The 18389-nt window shown below is 46.8% G+C and overlaps 1 protein-coding gene across 1 annotated transcript in view; it reads left to right on the plus strand.

Moving 5' to 3' along the window:
* CACNA1A (calcium voltage-gated channel subunit alpha1 A) overlaps positions 1 to 18389 on the plus strand; it is a 291124-nt gene that overhangs the window by 106682 nt on the left and 166053 nt on the right. Inside the window, 2 exon segments of the mRNA XM_070416203.1 lie at positions 4331 to 4437; positions 6704 to 6843. Coding sequence (XP_070272304.1) covers positions 4331 to 4437; positions 6704 to 6843 — 247 coding nt within the window.

Genomic DNA, 18389 nt, shown 5'->3' on the forward strand with positions numbered 1-18389 from the left:
AGCCAGCTTTTCCTCACATCAGGGATGCTTCTCTCCTTTCATCTCCACCCCCCCCACCCTCCCTCCCCTTGGCCTCTTCGGCTGGCTGATTATTCTGGATCCCGCTGACACAGGTGCTTTTTCACCAACCAATCCGGAAGCAGGAAGGCTCAGCTCAGCTAGCAGAGGCATTGCTCGCTGCAGCTGTGAGTTAGAACCCAGGCTTTCTAAATCCGGAGGATCAGGCACAACTTGGGGTTGGGCTGAGAAAGCCTTACCTCCCCCTGCCCAGACTTCTGCCTGGGGTAAGGCATCTCTTCCGATGCCAGGACCTCAGTACCCAGTCTTTGTGTCTGTGCGCCAGTCACACCATTCTTATTTTAAGGAGCTGGTTCTGTCCTTAACATGCCCATAGAGAGTTGGCATGAGATGGAGTTGGGGAAGAGGTGCAAAAAACAGGAACCCACCCCCCTTTCTTTCTTGCACAGGTGTTTATTGAGCAACTACTATACTGTATAACATACACCCTCTTTGGTGCTGAGATGAACAAAGTAGATAAAAATTCTTACTTGCATAGCGCTTACACGCAGTGGTTCTCAACCTGTGGGTCGCGACCCCTGAAAATACATCCTGCATATCAGATACTTACATTATGATTCATAACAGTAGCAAAATTACAGTTATGAAGTAGCAACGAAAATAATTTTATGGTTGGGGGTCACCACAACATGAGGAACTGTATTAAAGGGTCGCGGCATTAGGAAGGTTGAGAACCACTGGTACAGTCTAGTAGGGGAGACAAACGGTGAAAGAAGAAAAATATAGCAGATGTTTGGGGACAAAGACCAAGGGAAAGAATGAAGCAGGGGAAGGGGGTTGAAGGATCTGACCTTTGAGTAAAGACCTAAAGGAAGTGAGGGAGGGAACCAAGTGAGTCTCTGGGGGAAAGAGCACTCCAGGGATGGGCACAGCAGAGGCAAAGGCCCCGGTGTGTTTGGGGAACCTGGAGGAGGCCAGTGTGGTTGCAGTTGAGTAAATGGGGAGAATGGAGAAGATAGGGGCAGGGCGTGCAGGGCCCTGCTGGCTGCTGGGAGGACTTGAGCTTTCTTCTGGGGGAAATGAGAGCCAAGGGAAGGCAGTGGCTACTTCCACGTGCATTAAGTGATACTTTTCTTCTTGCTTGTTTGTCTTATTCCAGCCTTGCTCTTGTTTCATCAGATCTTGGGTTTCTTATCAGCCCCCTTGCCTGAGTGGTAGCAGAAGATGAGGAGCCCGGAATTCTCCTGGGGTCAGGACATGGAGGAGAAAGCTTGGGGGAGAAAGAAAAGCCCCCACCACTTCTTTTGGGATGACTCAAAGCCACAATTACCTGGGCTCCTCCTGGCACTGAAATAGATGCAAGGCAGCTCTTGCCAAACTTCAGTGTGCACACAGATCCCCCGAAGCTCTTGCTAAAATGCAGCTACTGACTCAGCGGGTCGGCCTGGGGTCTGAGGCTCTGCATCTCAGTGGGAGCTGCCGATGCTGCTGGTCCTTGGACCACAAGGATCTGAGGTCGATGGTGCAGCGCCCCTGATGGGGCATTGGCAGGATGCATGGGTGCATGGAGGGAGAGGGAGATGACATTTGATAGCCAGTGTGGCTGTGTCTGTCAAGAACTAAAAAAAACCAGAAACAAGGGAGGAAGAGGCAACCTCGTTCCATTTGCCGGGCGTGCTGACTAAGGCTTCATCACTGTACCCAGCAAGCTCTGGGTCTGAAAGCCAGGCGATACTGTGCACCTGAAGCCCTGATAATGCAGCCCATCAAAGTGCTGCTTGCTGCCGGCCTTCTGGGACGCTTCCTGGAACCTCAGCTTGAATCTGATGCAAAGGAAGGCACGTCCCAGCTGTTTGGGGGCAGGAGGCCAGGGGGCCAGAGGAGTGAGAAGGAAGCTTAATGCAGAAGTAAGCAGGGAGCTGGTTGGCAGGGAAGGGAAGCAAAATCATCAGATTCAAATCATGATTTCAGAAGCCTCGGTAAGGGGAGGCCAGGCAAGGGCCTGGCGTTGCTTCTCTGTGTACAAATATTGTCTCTTATTTTCCGGGCTGCAGGGTGAGGCAGAATGGAGTATTTGTGCAACAGAGCCCAGCTTTGTTCTCTGTGCTCCTAATGACTGTCAGCTCGGAGGCAGGAAGCCAATCAGAGACGATCGTCGGCAAGGCTGGCTTTTGTTGGCTCCCCAAATTGCCCTGAGTCTCAGATTTGCTTTTCAGAGTGTGCATGGAGTGCAACTCAGCTGTTTTCGGCTGGAGGCAAAGGCTGGAGCTGGTGACAAAGAAGGCCTGGCTTTCCTGACTTATGTAGACGTTTACTCCCAGGTTGTCTGTTGCAGACTCAGTTTTCCCACCTGGAAAGTGGGTTTATGCCCCAACTCCTCCAGCCTGTAAGACCCCTTGGTTTTGTGGAGCTTCCAAAATGCTGAGCCTGACTCTAGAGCCGAAGAGGAGACTGAAAGCAGTTAAGTTTCCGAGGGAGAAAGCTGGGAGGAGGACAGGGGCTAAGCATGGCCAAGTTCACCAGGACCCGCCCTTTGATCCTTTTGCCCAATAGTGGATTTCAGTGTTCCCCGGTGACACTTGGCAGTGTCTGGAGATCACTTTTACTTGTTGTAACTTTTAATTGTTATAACTGGGGAGGAGAGGGTGCTACTGGCAACCAGTGGGAAGCCAGGGATGCTGCTCAACATCCAGTGCCCAGGACGTCCCCACCCTAGAGAATGATCCGGCCCAGATGTCCGTAGTGTTGAGGTTGGGCAGCTCAGCTCCAGAGTAAGCAATACCTTATGCTTTCTCCCCCTAACGCCCCTTTCTCCAAACCTAAACCTTCTTCTCAGGGTCTGCCAGGTCCATGTATCAAGGCTGCTGGACCAGGGGTGCTTCTGCAGGTCCGACAGGGGGACAGGGGACATTCTCATTCACCAACCGATCAAGCCCCAATATGAACTGAACAGGACAGACCTTCCCCAAGTAAACTCCACCCAGTGGGTCTCTCTGGGGATCTTGTTAACCACAGGAGAGTTCCCAGGACACAGGGAGGAGTTTGCCTGGAGGGAGACTGGATGCCGCCTCTGCACATAGCTGTTGGTTACCTTTTCACTTTCCTGATAATGCCCTGTGATGCACAAAAGCTTTAAATTTCGATAAAGTCCAATTTATCGATTTCTTTTCTTTCGTTGCTCATGCTTTTGGTGTCATATCTGACCACCGTATTTTATTTATTTTTATTTTTTTTTTGTTAATCCTCATCTGAGGATATTTTTTCCATTTTTTTTTTTTTTAGAGAGAGAAAGAATGTGTAGAAGGGAGGGAGGGAGAGAAACATCCATGTGAGAGAGACACATGGGTTGGTTGCCTCCTGCACACGTTTCCACGGGCTGGGAATCGAACCTGCAACCCAGGTATGTGTCCTTGACTGGGAATCAAACCCGAGACCTTTTGGTTCAAGGACCTATGCTCTAACCAGTGAGAAACACTAGCCAGCGCTGATCACCGTATTTGTTGTTGTTGTTGTTGTTGTTGTTTTAAAATATATTTTTATTGATTGCAGAGAGAGGAAGGAAGAGGGAGAGAGAGAGAGAAACATCCATGATGAGCGAGAATCATGGATCGGCTGCCTCCTGCACGTCCCACACTGGGGATCGAGCCCACAACCCGGGCATGTGCCCTTGACCAGAATCGAACCCAGGACCCTTCAGTCCACAAGCCAATGCTCTATCCACTGAGCCAAACCGGCCAGGGCTGATCACCGTATTTTAAATTGCAACCCAGAATTGTGACCTTCCTTGCTTTTTCTTTTTGTAGCATTCACCATCTTCTAACGTACTGTCTAATGTGGTTATCTCACTTACTTGCTTCTCCTCACTTCTCTGTCTTACTCTCCAGTGTCCCTAGTGCCCATAATAGGGCCTAGCACATAGTAGGTGCTGAATTTCATATTTGTCCAATAAATGTTAGTGGTGAGATGGAAAAAGAATATTCACATTTTCCTTAAAAAGTCCTCTGCCTGGTTTTTAGGGCAGAGGAATTACTCTGTATGAGACTATAATGGTGGATACATGTCCAAACCCATGAACTGTTCATCACCAACAGTGAACGCTGGCATCAACTGTGGACTTTGAGTTACTATGATATGTCAGTGTAGGTTTATCAGTTGTAACAAATGTACCACTTTGGCAGGGGAAGAGGGGAATATGATAGTGGGAGAGGCTGTGCATGTGGGAGAGCAGGGGGTTGTGGGAAATCTCTGTACCTTCTGCTCAGTTTTGCTGTGAACCTAAACAGCTGGAAAGCTTTTCCTTAATTCTCTGATACTCCCTTTGAATATATGATTTTAGCCACCATCATAGCAAACTGCATCGTCCTCGCCCTGGAGCAACACCTACCTGACGATGACAAGACCCCCATGTCTGAACGGCTGGTGAGTGATGTCTCTCCTCTGCTTTTGCGGCAACTGATGGGTGGTGGGAGCAGAGGCCGCTCTGGGTCTTCCCCTGCCTGGGGAAGCATAAATATCACGAATACCAATCATCGGGGACGAGAAATGCCTTCACTGTCCGTCGCCCACCCTTGCCCCCGACAAGACCTGGTGTCAACCAGGTGGGGTCGGGTGAGAGTGGTCATATTGTTTATGAAAATGTCACATTCAAACCCAAATTCTTGTGAAAAATTTGGTCCATACACCAAAATACAGAGAACAGTAAAATGAACACACACACACACACACACACACACACACCCCATGAACCCATCATTCAGATCCAACAGTTGTCAAGATGTTGCTTCATGTGTATTTTCTGTCCTTTTTTTATTTTCGTGGTTTGTCTCGACCAACATTTCTTTTTCTTTCTTTTTTTAAAATAAATTTTATTGATTTTTTACAGAGAGGAAGGGAGAGGGATAGAGAGTTAGAAACATCGATGAGGGAGAAACATCGATCAGCTGCCTCCTGCACACTCCCCACTGGAGATGTGCCCGCAACCAAGGTACATGCCCTTGACCAGAATCGAACCCGGGACCCTTGAGTCCACAGGACGACGCTCTATCCATTGAGCCAACATTTCTTAAGGCAAATCCCAGACAACATGTCAGTTTGTGGTCGGATACCTAAGTTTGCATTGCTAAAAAGACTGGTGTTTCTTGCATCACCTCAGCTTTATATTCACGCCCAACACAAGTAACAGTGGTTCCTTGGGGTCATCTAAGACCCAGTCAGTAATCACATTTCTGTGATTGTCTCAGAAATGGCATTTCACAATTGATTTGTTTGAACCAAGATCCAAGCATGGTCTAGATTTTGTTAGGTCACTTAAGACTTTTAATTTAGAGTAATATGTTCTCTCCTGTCATTGCCTTATTGCAGAAACCAGTCCAGATGCCCTAAGGAGTGTCCCACATTCTGATTTTTGCCTGGTGGCTTATTTATGATGTCATTTAGCTGTTTCTCCATCCCCTGTGTTTCCTATACATGGATGTCAGCTCTGGAGGACATTCAAAGTCCTCATTCAAACTCGGCAGAGCTGAAAACTAGCATTAAGATCCTTCTTGACCCACCCCCACCCCCCAGCTCCTTGCTCCCCTCCTGGCATCCTGACAATACAATGAAGGAGCCTTCTCTCCTTTCTGTCACTTTTAGAAGCAGTTGTGTTAGCTTCAGGGTAGAGAGGGGGTTGTAAGAATCCTAATGGTTCCTAATTCATACAGTATTGATGGTCTCAAGACTTTGAAATTTTAACAGTTATGCATTATAATGTGTATTCCAAAAAGATAGAACCAGTCTAGCAAAATTACAATTTCAAGACCTTTTTTGTTTTTGCTAAGTGAAGAGAGTCAATTGAGAGAAGAGTAAACAAATAGTAGTGCCATGGCAAACTGATACACAAAAAAATGAAGCTTGAGAAACGTTATCATAACAGATGGGAAAATGTCCGTGTAGGGACTCTGACAGAGTGGAGCTTATAGCTTCATTTCAACTATAGACCATCAGCTGGAAACTAGAGCTGGCGGGGGGTCCAGCTAGAGGTTGGGGGCAGGGGGGGGGGGGCAGGTCAGAGGCACTGGCCATTTGCCAGTGAGCGCAGAAGTATTATTCCAATATTTTAGCAACCTGAACATCTGTGCTAGTGCATACCAGCTGAGAGCCATCAGAAATGTCAGATTTGGGGGTGAGGTCGGTGCACAGGGTCCAACCGCAAAGGCCTTGAGTGATGTGTGTGACGAGTCAATAGGCTAAGCCAGCGCTTTTCTGGTAGGGTTTTCTGTGGTGATGGAAACGTTCTCCATCTGCACTTTCTAATATGGAAACCACTGGAACAGTAGCTAGTGTGACTGCGAAACTGAACCTTCCATTTTATTTCATTCAAATTCATTTAAATTTATTTAAATGTAAGCAGCTAATGTAACCAGTGGCTGCTGTATTAGACAGCGCAGGTCCAAACAGTTCTCCTTGGCCAAGTGGTGTGTGAAGTTGACCAAAAGGAAAGAGGGAGGGTGCCTTCCCCTGTGTCTGTTTCTCTTGCAAAAAGCCTTCGGGCCAGAGAACTCTAGGAAGGATGCCGTTGGGGCCGGGAGCCTGGAGTGTTGCAAGAGATGAGGGGAGGTGGGGACAGATCTCCAGGTGGGCTGGCTCCCTGATCGTGCCACTCTCTGCCTAGCAAAGACCTGACCTTACCCTTTCTCCCTTCCAGGATGACACAGAACCGTACTTCATTGGAATTTTTTGTTTCGAGGCTGGCATTAAAATCATCGCCCTTGGGTTTGCCTTCCACAAAGGCTCTTACTTGAGGAATGGTTGGAACGTGATGGACTTCGTGGTGGTGCTAACGGGGTAAGCGGAGTGTGCGCTGTTTCTTAGCGTTATCTTGAATTCCAAGGACTTTGGAAGTGTAGCCGCTGGTGTGGTCCAGCCTAGGCTCGAGGAGGCCGAGCCTCCATGTTCTTCTGCCTTCCTTCACCCCACCTCCAAATCTCGGCTACATATTACAGCGGATGCTTTCTGTTACAATTAGAATAATAGCTTATTAGAGTCAACTGCTTCCAAAGTGCTTTATGTGCGTCCTCTCATTTAATCCTCACAACAACCCAATGAATTAGGAAATATTAATATCCCCATGTGACCACTGAGGAGTCGGAAGCACAGAGGGGAACTTGTCTGAGAGCACCCAGCTAATAAGTGATGGAACTGGGATTTGAAGCTGAGGTTATGTGATCGCAGAAGTCATGTTGTTAACTCTTGTGCATGCATGGTCCTTTTGCTTTGCTTGGAGATGTCTGGCCCCTAATTTAAATTGGTTAACGTTTGTCGAGGACTTTGGGGTGCAAGAGGTAGTGGTAGGACTCTGGAGAGGACCCGTCTAGATAAGGTGCAGTCACTGCCTTCGAGAAGTCTTCAGATCTGTATACGAGGAACGATAGTTGAAAGGTGGATGTGTATACACTTTCCATCAAGGACCCTCTATAACAAAAAGTCCAAAACTAGGTAATGACAAACACAACCAAGGTTTATTTTTCTATCATTTTAAGTTCAAAATAGCTATTCCTCATTGGCAGGTTTCTCTCCTCCGAACAGTGGTTGAGGAGCCCGGGCCTAATAATGGTTCCTCATGTTAACCCACACCTTCCAAGAACTCTGTGCTTATCTGCATCAAACCACAGAAGAGAAATGAGCATGGAAGGTGATACTTGGGAGGTTTATGAGCTCAGCTGGGACCTGGCACATACTCTAGTCATATGCCATTACTACAAGGGAAGCTGGGAAATTTGAGACCGTGCATAGAGAGGAAGGCAGAAGGCAAATAGATTTGGTGAAAGGCCAGCCACCCTCTGTCCCAGACCTCAAAGCCCTTTATCAGATCCCAGTAAGGACATTACCATTTTGTGTTGATTCTGCCTCCTCTGCCCACCCACTCCCCTCCCTCAAGCTAAGCCTGGCTCTTCTCTTCCAAGACCCCTCTTTGTTGGGAAGCCTTCCTTATAGTTCTCCTCTGCGGGGTCGCAGTCCTCCGTGGGTTCCTATTTCTCTTCTAGGCTCTGTTGCTGCTCTAGGTCCTGTCTCTCTTGGCAGATGCCATGGGTCTTAGCACTCATACTGTGTTGACTAGGCTCTCGCTATTCACGTTTTGAGAACATATGTTGCTCAAAGCAATGTTGCTTCTCACAGTAGGAGCTATGTCATATGGGGCTGTTTCAGTAGAGGCGGTCAGAGGTGAGGAGTCTGTTTTGAGGACTCTGGGATAGCTCTAGCAGGTGGGGTTTCCTAAGGGACGGCTGTTGGCTGTACCCAAGTCCTGTGGCTTAAGACCTTAGCAGGTTCCAGGGACATGTCATGGTAGTGGGCACTTTCCTCTTCACTTGCTAGAAAACTCATCTGTGAAATGGCCCCACGGCTGACTTTGTTATTGTTGTTAAAAAATGTATAATAAAAATAATCAGACGTTCAGAAAAAAGTAGAGGACCATAGAACAAATATCTGTGTATGCAAATATTCATTCAGTGAATATTTAGTGTGCACCTACTATGCGCCAGGCTCTGAGACACAGCAGTGAACAAGATAGACAAATGTCTCTCCTCTTGTGGAACTGATATTCTAGTGGCGAAGAAAGACAAAATGAATGAATGAATGAGATATCTAGTGTGTAGATGCTGGTGAAGGCTACAGAGATATAATAAAAGGAGTGGGATGTATTATGGGCAGGAGAGCTAGAAGCCAGGAAAGATTTCATTGGGAGGGTGATATTTTAATGAAAATCTGAAGGAGGTGAGTGAATGAGCCATGAGGACAGCTGAAGGAGGAGAATGCCAGGCAAAGGAAACAGCAGGTGCAAAGGCCCTGAGGCTGGACTGTGTTTGATGAACAGTGGAGGCCAGGGTGGCTGGAGCAGAGTGATGGAGGGAGAGTAGAGGAGGTGAGGGCAGGGAGGCGACGGAGCAACCTACCATCAAAATGAACCTTTGTAATACAGTTTAAGTCCCTGTGCTCCTTTTTCCGGCCCCATTCCTTTCTCTTTCCCATCTAAAGGCAGTTTCCTGAATTTTGCTTATTTCCATTTATGCATTTACAGTTTTATTATATAAATATATAAGAAATACATACATATGGTACTGTTTTGCATGCTCTACATTTCTCTATAAATGTTTTCTTCTACAACCTGCCTCTTGCACTTAGCATGAGATTACTCTGATTGACAAGATAAATCTTAGTATACTTAGTATTCTGCAGCATGAACATTCTACCAGGTATTTAATCCATTGGGGTTGTTTCCAGCTTTGGGCTATTTTGAACCAAGCTGTCTCCTCATTCTTGCGAGTGGATTTCTCTAGGGCATATACCCAGGAGTGGAATTGCTGAGTCGTGTACCATACACATCCTCAGCTTCACTAGATATTGCCAAATTGCTCTGCAAAGTGGTTGTGCCAATTTATGCTCCCTGGGGGCTGACTTTTGCTGGCAGGGGCTGGCTTGACCTTGCTGGCAGGAAGGAGCCTTAAAATACCCTGTTTTTTTTCCCTGGCCGGGTGGCTCAGTTAGTTGGAGCATCATCCTCTAACCCAAAAAGGTTGTGGGTTCAATTCCCAGTCAAGGCACATACCTAGGTTGTGGATTCGATCTCTGGTTGGGGCGCACACGGGAGGCAACCGATCGATATTTCTCTCATACATCGATGTTTTGCTTTCTCTCTCTCTTCCCCCCCACCCTTCCTCTCTCTTTAAAAATCAAGAAACTTATCCTTGGGTGATGATTTAAAAAAATACACCCCGGTTTTTTTTAATAGCATGGTTCTTGAAAGACCAAGGAAGCTCATACACTGTTGAGCATATAGCAAGTCTCACTAGGTGATCAGTACATTGAAAGGTGGCCTTTCGATGGGGCAGTTTGCCAGTTGGATGTTTGTATCTGCTCCTTGGTTACAACAAGGTGGTCTTTTTTTTTCTAATTTTATGACACTGATGAGCCTCTAGAGGAGAAATTATTCATCTGAGGCAAATAGATTCTGAGGATAGAAGCTCATAGTGGTATCCATGAAGCCTTTAAAATTGCATGCAAATTTTTCTGGGTTTTAGTTTTCATTAGTTCTCAGGGGGTCCTGGTCTTAAAACCACAAAGAGTTACTGTTGTAGGTTTCTATTCCTTTCTTCTTCTATTCTCCTTTCCTTCTTTCTTTTTCCTGCATTTTTTCCTCTTGCTTGTGTTGCTCTTATGTCTTCAGTAATCAACCACCCTTCCTTATTGCCTGGTGGTTTTATCTCCTTCAAATCCAGGCACAGAGCTCACATTTCATTACTTCAAATTTCAAGGGGCTACTTAGTCTCCTGCTGGGTTATAAGCTGGGAACAGGGAGATGAGACTGAAAGCGCTGCAGACCTGGCCTTCTGCTCAGTGTCACTGGTGGGGAAATGTCGTAAACGCTGAACTCCATGTTCCGGGAGGAGGGGACTCGAATGTATTAATTTGACATTGAGACAAAGATGATTTTTAAGAGCACTTTCTGATTAACTCATTGTCTTCTCACATTTCTGAGTAAACTATAGTTTTAAAACACCCATTTTTTCATGGATTACCAAGGTTTTTGCCTTCTTCTTGTGTAAAGTTTGGTGAGAAAGATCTTACCCATAGGTTTTTTTGTTTGTTCTGTATAGCTCAAGGCCTCAGAGAAAGTCTAACTGTAATTTAATCAAATTCCTTTAAAGTGGACTTCCATTGTATTTGAAGGACTGAATCAAACTGAAAATGTGTAAGAGGAATATTTCAGATGCTTGGCTATACTTCTGAGATAACAGCTTTTACTGTAATGCTCAAATATAGAAAACATCTGAGGGGTCAAATACAATTGTGCAAGTTAAGAAAAGAGACTGAACATTGTCAGAGTAGGAATGAAGACAGTTGTTTTCGTATTCTCGGGCTTAGCAGCATACATGCTTGGAAAATAGATAGTTGCTAAGCTGGGAAGTGGTGATACTTCTGACCATCATAGCGTCCTGGGAAATTCACTAAGCTGTTTAAGGAGATGGGGACCATTGCACTGATAAGAGATAGTCAAACATTCCACTGTGACAGGAAAAAAAAAATGGGCGAAAGAGACTTCCAGAAATGGGGGAATCGACAGAGCCCAGTGGTTAAAACCTGGGCTTCAGAGTCAGAGGGCTCTCTGCCAGTGGTAAACTTGAGCATGTGAGCTAATCTCTCTGAGTCTAGGTTTTCTCTCCTGGAAAAAGGGGAATGATGATAGTGTCCACCTCCTTAGGCTGTGTAGGGATTAGAGGAAGCAGTATATGTGGCAAATGCTATGAATGCTCCATAAATGGAAGTTGGTGATCTGAAGGGGAAATTAAAACAAATTCCTTTGGAGGCGTATGGTTGATGCTGCAGGTACTCCATTCCATATTCATCCAGCTCACGCAGCTGTGGTTTGTGGTTCTCGTGCAAGCTAACCTCATTGCACCTCCAACGCTCTCATCTTTGTGCATTGCTGTTGGAGGGTCTTCCACAGCATGGCGGGTGCTTGTTCAGACCACATGGCAGATGTTGAACACCCCCAGGAACAGTCCTTACCCAAAGAGCAAGGGAGTTCGTGTATAAATACTCTGGCTTCCCCATTGCTCAGTAGAAAACTCAGAGGTGTGTCCTACAACTTCTCAAAGGGTCTTCCGCATGATAGAATCCCAGTTGCTCACAGTGAAACTCAGTCATCCATGCACCCTTTCTCAACTTCCAGTTCATTCCTTATAATTCTGTGGATCACCTCCCTCAAGTCTTTGTCTTGCATCTGCTCTCCGAGGTTTCCAAATGAACCCAAGGAGCAATATGTGGAAAGCCTAGTGCCGTGGTTGGCAAACTGCAGCTCGCATGCCACATGCGGCTCTTTGGCCCCTTCAGTGTGGCTCTTCCTAAGCCTTAGGAGTACCCTAATTAAGTTAATAACAATGTACCTACATATATAGTTTAAGTTTTAAAAATTTGGCTCTCAAAAGAAATTTCAATCGTACTGTTGATATTTGGCTCTGTTGACTAATGAGTTTGCCGACCACTGGTAGTGGATTTGATGTTTCAGCACCACGGACAGCACTCAGCACACTTTATCCTATGAAGGTGTCCTCCTTTCTCCCTCTGAGCTTCATCCCTCCCCCTAACTGAGGTGAGGGGGAGGGGGGTACTTAGCAGGGGCCAGATGGCCAGGTGACGTTTTTGTGTGGCTGGAGAAGACCTTGCTGTTCCTCTCTCCCCAGGTTTAGGGGCTGATGGAGGTGTTGTCCTCTTGAATTGCTATGACCAACTCCAGCCGGCCTCCAGAGAGGCGTGTGGCCACTGCCTCTACAGTTCGCAGGGTAATGACTCCCTCTTTTCTCACCAGGGCCGGGAGGTGGCTGCCTGGCAGGCAGAGGAAATCTCAGTGGAGCAGGAAGCAAGTGGGTACCTGGGGCCAAGGCAGAGGCTGCCAAGCGAGAGACACTGTGCTTTGCTTTGTGCAGGGAGGAGCTACGGGCACTGAAAATGGTGTGTGTGGTAGAGCTGTCCAGGGAAAACAGGGGCCTAACCTTACTTTCAGTGGGGTTGTATTGCAGAGTGCTAAAGCTGAGCTTTAGGGGGGAGGGGAGTCTTAGGAAAATGGAAACCCCTCTTTTTCTTGACTTCTCTGGCTATATTGAGCCCCTTGATGATCTCATCCAACCTCAACGGTTTAAATACCTTGTAACGCTAACATTTTCCAAACTTAACATTTCCATCCTGGAGTTCTGTCTGAGTCCTCACTTAGAGAGGAATTCACTGGCATTTCACAATCCAGATTCTCCGAAACGGAACTCCTGAGCATCTTCCTAATATTCCCTCTTCCTGTCTTCCCATGTCATTGGATGGCAGCTCCAGCCTTCAGGGGACCCTGGCCAAAAATCCTGACACCTCCTCTCTCACACACACCCCATGACCAATCTTTCTGCAAATTCTATAGGTTCTCTCTTTAACATACACTCGGGATCTCACTGCGTCTCCCATCTCCATCATCATCTCTCGGCTGGGTTGTTGAAGCAGCCTCTGTTCGTGTGTCTCTGCCTCTGCCCTCCCCCCACCCCCATAGCCTGTTATCAACACAAGCAGCCAGAAGGATCCTTTTAACACATAAATTAGATCAAATCACTTTCCTGCTCACATCTCTCCCGTGGTTCCCATCTCACTCAGTGCAGAAGCCAAAGTCCTCACCATGGCCCACAAGGACCTGCGTGATCTGCCCCCATCTCCTCCCGCACTCTTCACCCCCTACCCTCCTCCTTGCTCACTCCAAGGCTGAAGCTGCACTGGGCTTCTCCCTATACCATGAACTCCTCAGGCGAGTTTCCACCTCAGGGCCTTTGCACTTGCAGCTCCCTCTGCCTGGTATGCCCTTCTCCCAAATGCCTGCTTATCTTCAAAGCTTTACTCCAATGTTCCCTGGCCCCTTACCTACGATTTTAACACTCTCCCAACACTTTCTGTTCTCTTTCTTCTATTTAGATTTTTTCCCCATGCATTACCATCTTCTGACAAACTAGATTATTTCACTTATTCATTTCTTTGCCTGTTCCTTCCACTAGGTCAGCTCCATGAGGGCAGGGATTTGGTCTCTTCTGCTCATGATTACATATATTCCCCAATGTCTAAAATAGTGCCTGGCACACTACTGTGCTCGATAAATGTTTTTGACTGAATGAATGAATCGGTGGTACCTGTGGCTTATCAATATTGAGGGCAGGTTTACTATAAAATAAACTGCTTCTCAAGGCCGACAGACCCCTAGGGGCCTGAGGACCCATGGCTGTCAGTCAGTGTAGATGAGACGGTGCTGTTGGGCCTGTGACCTAACCATTGCATGTACTGTGGTTAGAAGATGCCTGCCTGGGGTTGTGATGCCACCCCAGGAGTTATGGTGTGTCTCATGTCTTACAGCTCTGAATGCTGACTTTGGGAGTCAGCTGTGTTAGCTATTGGCATTAATAAGGTGGCAGAGATTTGTAGGTTTGTGTGGAGGAGGGAGTGTCTGAGCCGGGGGTGGGGGTGGGGGGTGTTCCCGGGCCCGCTGCGTGTGATTGTGCAGGTTGCCCATTTAACCAGGCGCTGGAGCATATTCTCTAAGCCTGTGATTCACTTATTTGTTAAACCTTCTTTGGAAACATCAGAGGCTCACGAGCTTCAAATGCGTTACTCCCGAGAGTCCCTTCAGCCCTGGGAAGCTTTGATTTTAGAAGTCAGCGTTCTGTTTGCTTTGTTTTGTGGAGGGTTTTTTGTTTGTTTTTGAGAAGGGGGTTGTACTGACGAGGCACGGGGCATGGTGGTTTGTTTTCACTCTTCACAGGCACATTGGAAGGCCACCCACAGAATTTCAGGACACAGAACTCTGGCATCGGGGACAGGAGGGAAACCTCAGCCTCGAAAGCCCTGCTCTGGCCACTGAAATGTGGTTGATGCCGTTTCGCTTGCTTCGTGTTGGTATTCCAGGAGTGTTAAATGGAATAATTATAAGATTGAGTGGACCAGAGGGAGCAGGCGAGGAGGTCTTTGTGAACTACACTGAGGAGTTTAGATGGATAGGACATTTTTAAAGCCAACACTGGAAAGTGTGCAGCAAATATGACTTACCATAAAATCATTGGTATGTAGTTGGTACACAGACAAAAAGAAGAAGGAAGAGTGTGGTAATTACAGTAGATTGTGAGGTCATTTCTACCTGCCTCGCCATTTAATGAGCTTGTTTCCAAGGAAAATGCATGATATGTGTTCCTTATAGAACCCAGTTCAGTTAGGAGAGTTGGGAAGGCTTTTCTCTGCAAGTAACAGACGAGGCAGCTAGAAGGGGCTTTAGCATTAAGTAGAGGTTTGTGCCTTCTGACTTAGAATGCCACAAATCAGTGGACCAGAATTAGTTGAGTAGTTTAGTGATGTCCTTCCATCTTCCACTCCACCTTCTTTAGTGTGTTGGATTTTGACTTCATGCTTTGTCACCTCAAGTTTGCAAAATAGCTGCTACATCTCCACTTCTCACAGCCTCATCCATTACAGGAAAGTCGTGGTGGGAAGAGAAAACTTGCATTGGAGGTATTTCTCTTTTGATCTAGAGAGAAAAATATTTCCCAGAAGTTCCCAACAGACTTCCTATTGGCTAGCTTCAGGGAAGACCAGAAACATGAGTATCGGCATTTTTGCCTTTTTATGGGAGGCTGGCTCTGCCTGTAGGTAAGCTGAGAGAGGGAAATGGCTATGGGAACAATTAGCAGTTTCTGTCACATGTGGCATACTATTCTCAACCTTTTATTTTTTTATTGATTTCAGAGAGGAAAGGAGAGGGAGAGAGAGATAGAAACATCAGTGATGAGAGAGAATCATTGGTCGGCTGCCTCCTGCACGCCCCCGCAACCTGGGCATGTGCCCTGAACAAGAATTTAATCGTGACCTCCTGGTTCATAGGTCGATGCTCAACCACTGAGCCACACCAGCTGGGCTATTCTCAAGCTTTCATAGCACATATTACTGTACACATTATACACGCTATTACTGTCCAGGCTTAAATACACAAAACAACTATACCGTGCTTTATGGATGATTTACGGGTTTTCAAGGATATCTTTGAGTTATATGCATTTTTTCCCTTGTGCACTAACTTTAAAACCAGAACGTAACTCTCTCATAGCGTTACTTTGAAGATGTGGGTGTAGATCCTGACTCTGCCACTCCAAAGATGTGTGCTTGGGGGCAAATAATTTAGTCTCCATAGTTCTTATGTTAAACTAGAGGCCCGGTGCACAACATTCATGCACTGAGGGGCGGGGGTGGGAGGTCCTTCAGCCCGGCCTGCGCCCTCTCGCAGTCCGGGACCCCTCAGGGGATGATGACCAGTCGCTATAATGCACACTGACCACCAGGAGGCAGACGCTCAACACAGTCAATTTGCATATTAGCCTTTTATTATATAGGATGAGGCTCATGTTAATACTTACCTCATTGGGTTGAGGTGAAGATGTAGAAATGGTGACAGCTTAACTGGAGAGACATCCACAAAGAGGTTGGTTAAGGTTGGGAAGAGACTGAGCCCTATAGGCATGATGGTGGGACAGACAGGATCCCAGAGTCAAGGCAACACCTACACTTGGGGACCAGCGGGTGGAAGAGGATCAGGGAAGAAAACAGGAGATGCTGTGGACAGGGAGTTAGGGAGGGAGGTAAGCCTCCTCAGCTCTGTCTATTGCAGTTGCCGCAGAAGAGAGAAGAAACCCCCTGGGGCTGTGAGGCTTTGTAATTCAGAAGGAAAGAGGGTTGTCCATAGGGAGTTGGGGAGGCATGGAACCTTGGTGGCGGAGGTCTAAGAAGAAAAGAACGCGGTAAGCCTGACGCTCCCCCATTTGGGAAGTTTGGCAAAGAAAGGAAGGAGGAAATATTTGGTAGTTTCTACCATGTGTGATGGGTTAGGTGGTTCCATTTGGGGGATTGCTTGACTTCCCGGGTCTTTTTCTCCTCCCTGACAAAATTTTTTTTCAGAAGGGTGAGATGGCGGGCATGTTTAGAAACACAAAGAAAATGGGCATCATGTATTTTGTGCCTCTCCATACATAAAATTCTGGTTCTGTCATACCAAGACATCTGGACCGATCTTCAGGAAACATAGAGAATACATTTGAGATGGTTGTACTCTGGGAATATACAAGAAATTCACCTGTGAAGCTCCCCTCTCCTGCAGAGGTAGGATATGATTCACCAGGGCAGCGGGAATTGAGACACGACTGAGTGCTCTGTTCTTGGGAATGACGTGTCTGGTGTATTGTGCTTCCAGATGTGGAACTACGTTAACAGGTACTCAGGTAGAGCCTTCACATTGCAACATTGCTCTGCAGCCCAGGGCATGAGCTCTCTGGCTCTCTCAGCTTCCCCTGCATTTAGGCTGAGCTGCCAACCCAGTGTCGGCAGCTCTAGACGAGAGAGCAGCCAGGATACACACATGGAGTTTAGGACTGTGGGCTTTGGAGTTTGAACAGATACAAAACCCAGCTCCACCATTTCTAAGCTCTATAACCTTGAGTAAGTGACTGTACCTTCCTGAATCTTAGTTCCTCATCTGGAAATGGGGTAATAACATTCCCTCTCTTGTAGAGTTGTTTTAAAGTTTAATAAGTTAATGTTTGCCATGTGGTGGGTTAGATGAATGGATGGTATTTACCAATGCAGGGTCTTAAGAGAGAGCAAGGGATGTGGTGCTTCTTTGGGCCTCAGTTTCCTCATCTCTGAAATGGGAACAATAATTCTACCTACTCAAAAGGTAGGATTCAATGAGTCAGTATCTGTAAACCACTTAGAAACTGGCACAGAATACATGCTCACTGATATTAGCTATTATAAGACTAATAACTATAATTATAACGATGATAATAATTATTACTACTTTTCCAGGCCCACTTCCAAAGACCAGTTAGTTAACTGTAGACAACATGTGCTCTTCTTAGTTGGGGACCCAACATCCAATTTGGAAAGACTCCCCCCGCCTTGTGTGTCATACTGCTGGATTACAGGACCCCAAACTTAATCTCAGGTTGAAGGTTGTGGGGTGAGTGTCTCCTACCCCCCCACCCCTTGGCAGTTAGGGCATGTGATTGACACTCAACAGTCACATGCTTCCCCACTCAGGAATTTGAAAACAGAGTAAGTGACCCCAAGATGAAGGGATGGTTCTGGATTGCTTTGTGGCAGCCTGCTGCAGGGGACCACTGGCTAACAGAAGCCAGGCCAGAATGCAGCTGGGGACAGGAGGTATTGACCATTGTCTTTTTATGGGAGGCTGGCTCTGCCTGTAGGTAAGCTGAGAGAGGTAAAGGGCTATGGGGACAATTAGCAGTTTCTGTCACATGTGGCATACTATTCTCAACCTTTTATTTTTTATTGATTTCAGAGAGGAAGGGAGAGGGAGAGAGAGATAGAAACATCAGTTTTGTAATTCAGATGAGAGAGAATCATTGATCGGCTGCCTCCTGCACGTCCCCCACTGGGGATCCAGCCCGAAACCTGGGCATGTGCCCTGACCAAGAATCTAACCGTGACCTCCTGGTTCATAGGTCTGGCTGCATTGCTCCTACCCATTTTCTGAGCCACCTCCTCTGGCCTCCTATGGATTAACTGAGCTTCCTAAAAGTCCCCTGTATGCTAAAACAGCCAGACAGATTCTGATGTTTGCAACCCAGAATCCAAACTGACCCTTGACAAAGATTTGAGGGCCAATCGTTTGACGAGCCCAGGAAATGTAGACTGGTGAATAGAGGACGAATACAGGGAACAGAAGGCAGCCGGTAAAGGTCGAATTAGCTAGCAAACGCTCAGTGCTCTGGGCAAGTAGCGCTTACTTAATCTCTCTGGTGAACTCAGAGGCT

Source organism: Myotis yumanensis, unplaced genomic scaffold, assembly GCF_028538775.1.
Source record: "Myotis yumanensis isolate MYYU_CA2020_CCGP unplaced genomic scaffold, mMyoYum1.0.hap1 SCAF_5, whole genome shotgun sequence".
NCBI lineage: Eukaryota > Metazoa > Chordata > Mammalia > Chiroptera > Vespertilionidae > Myotis > Myotis yumanensis.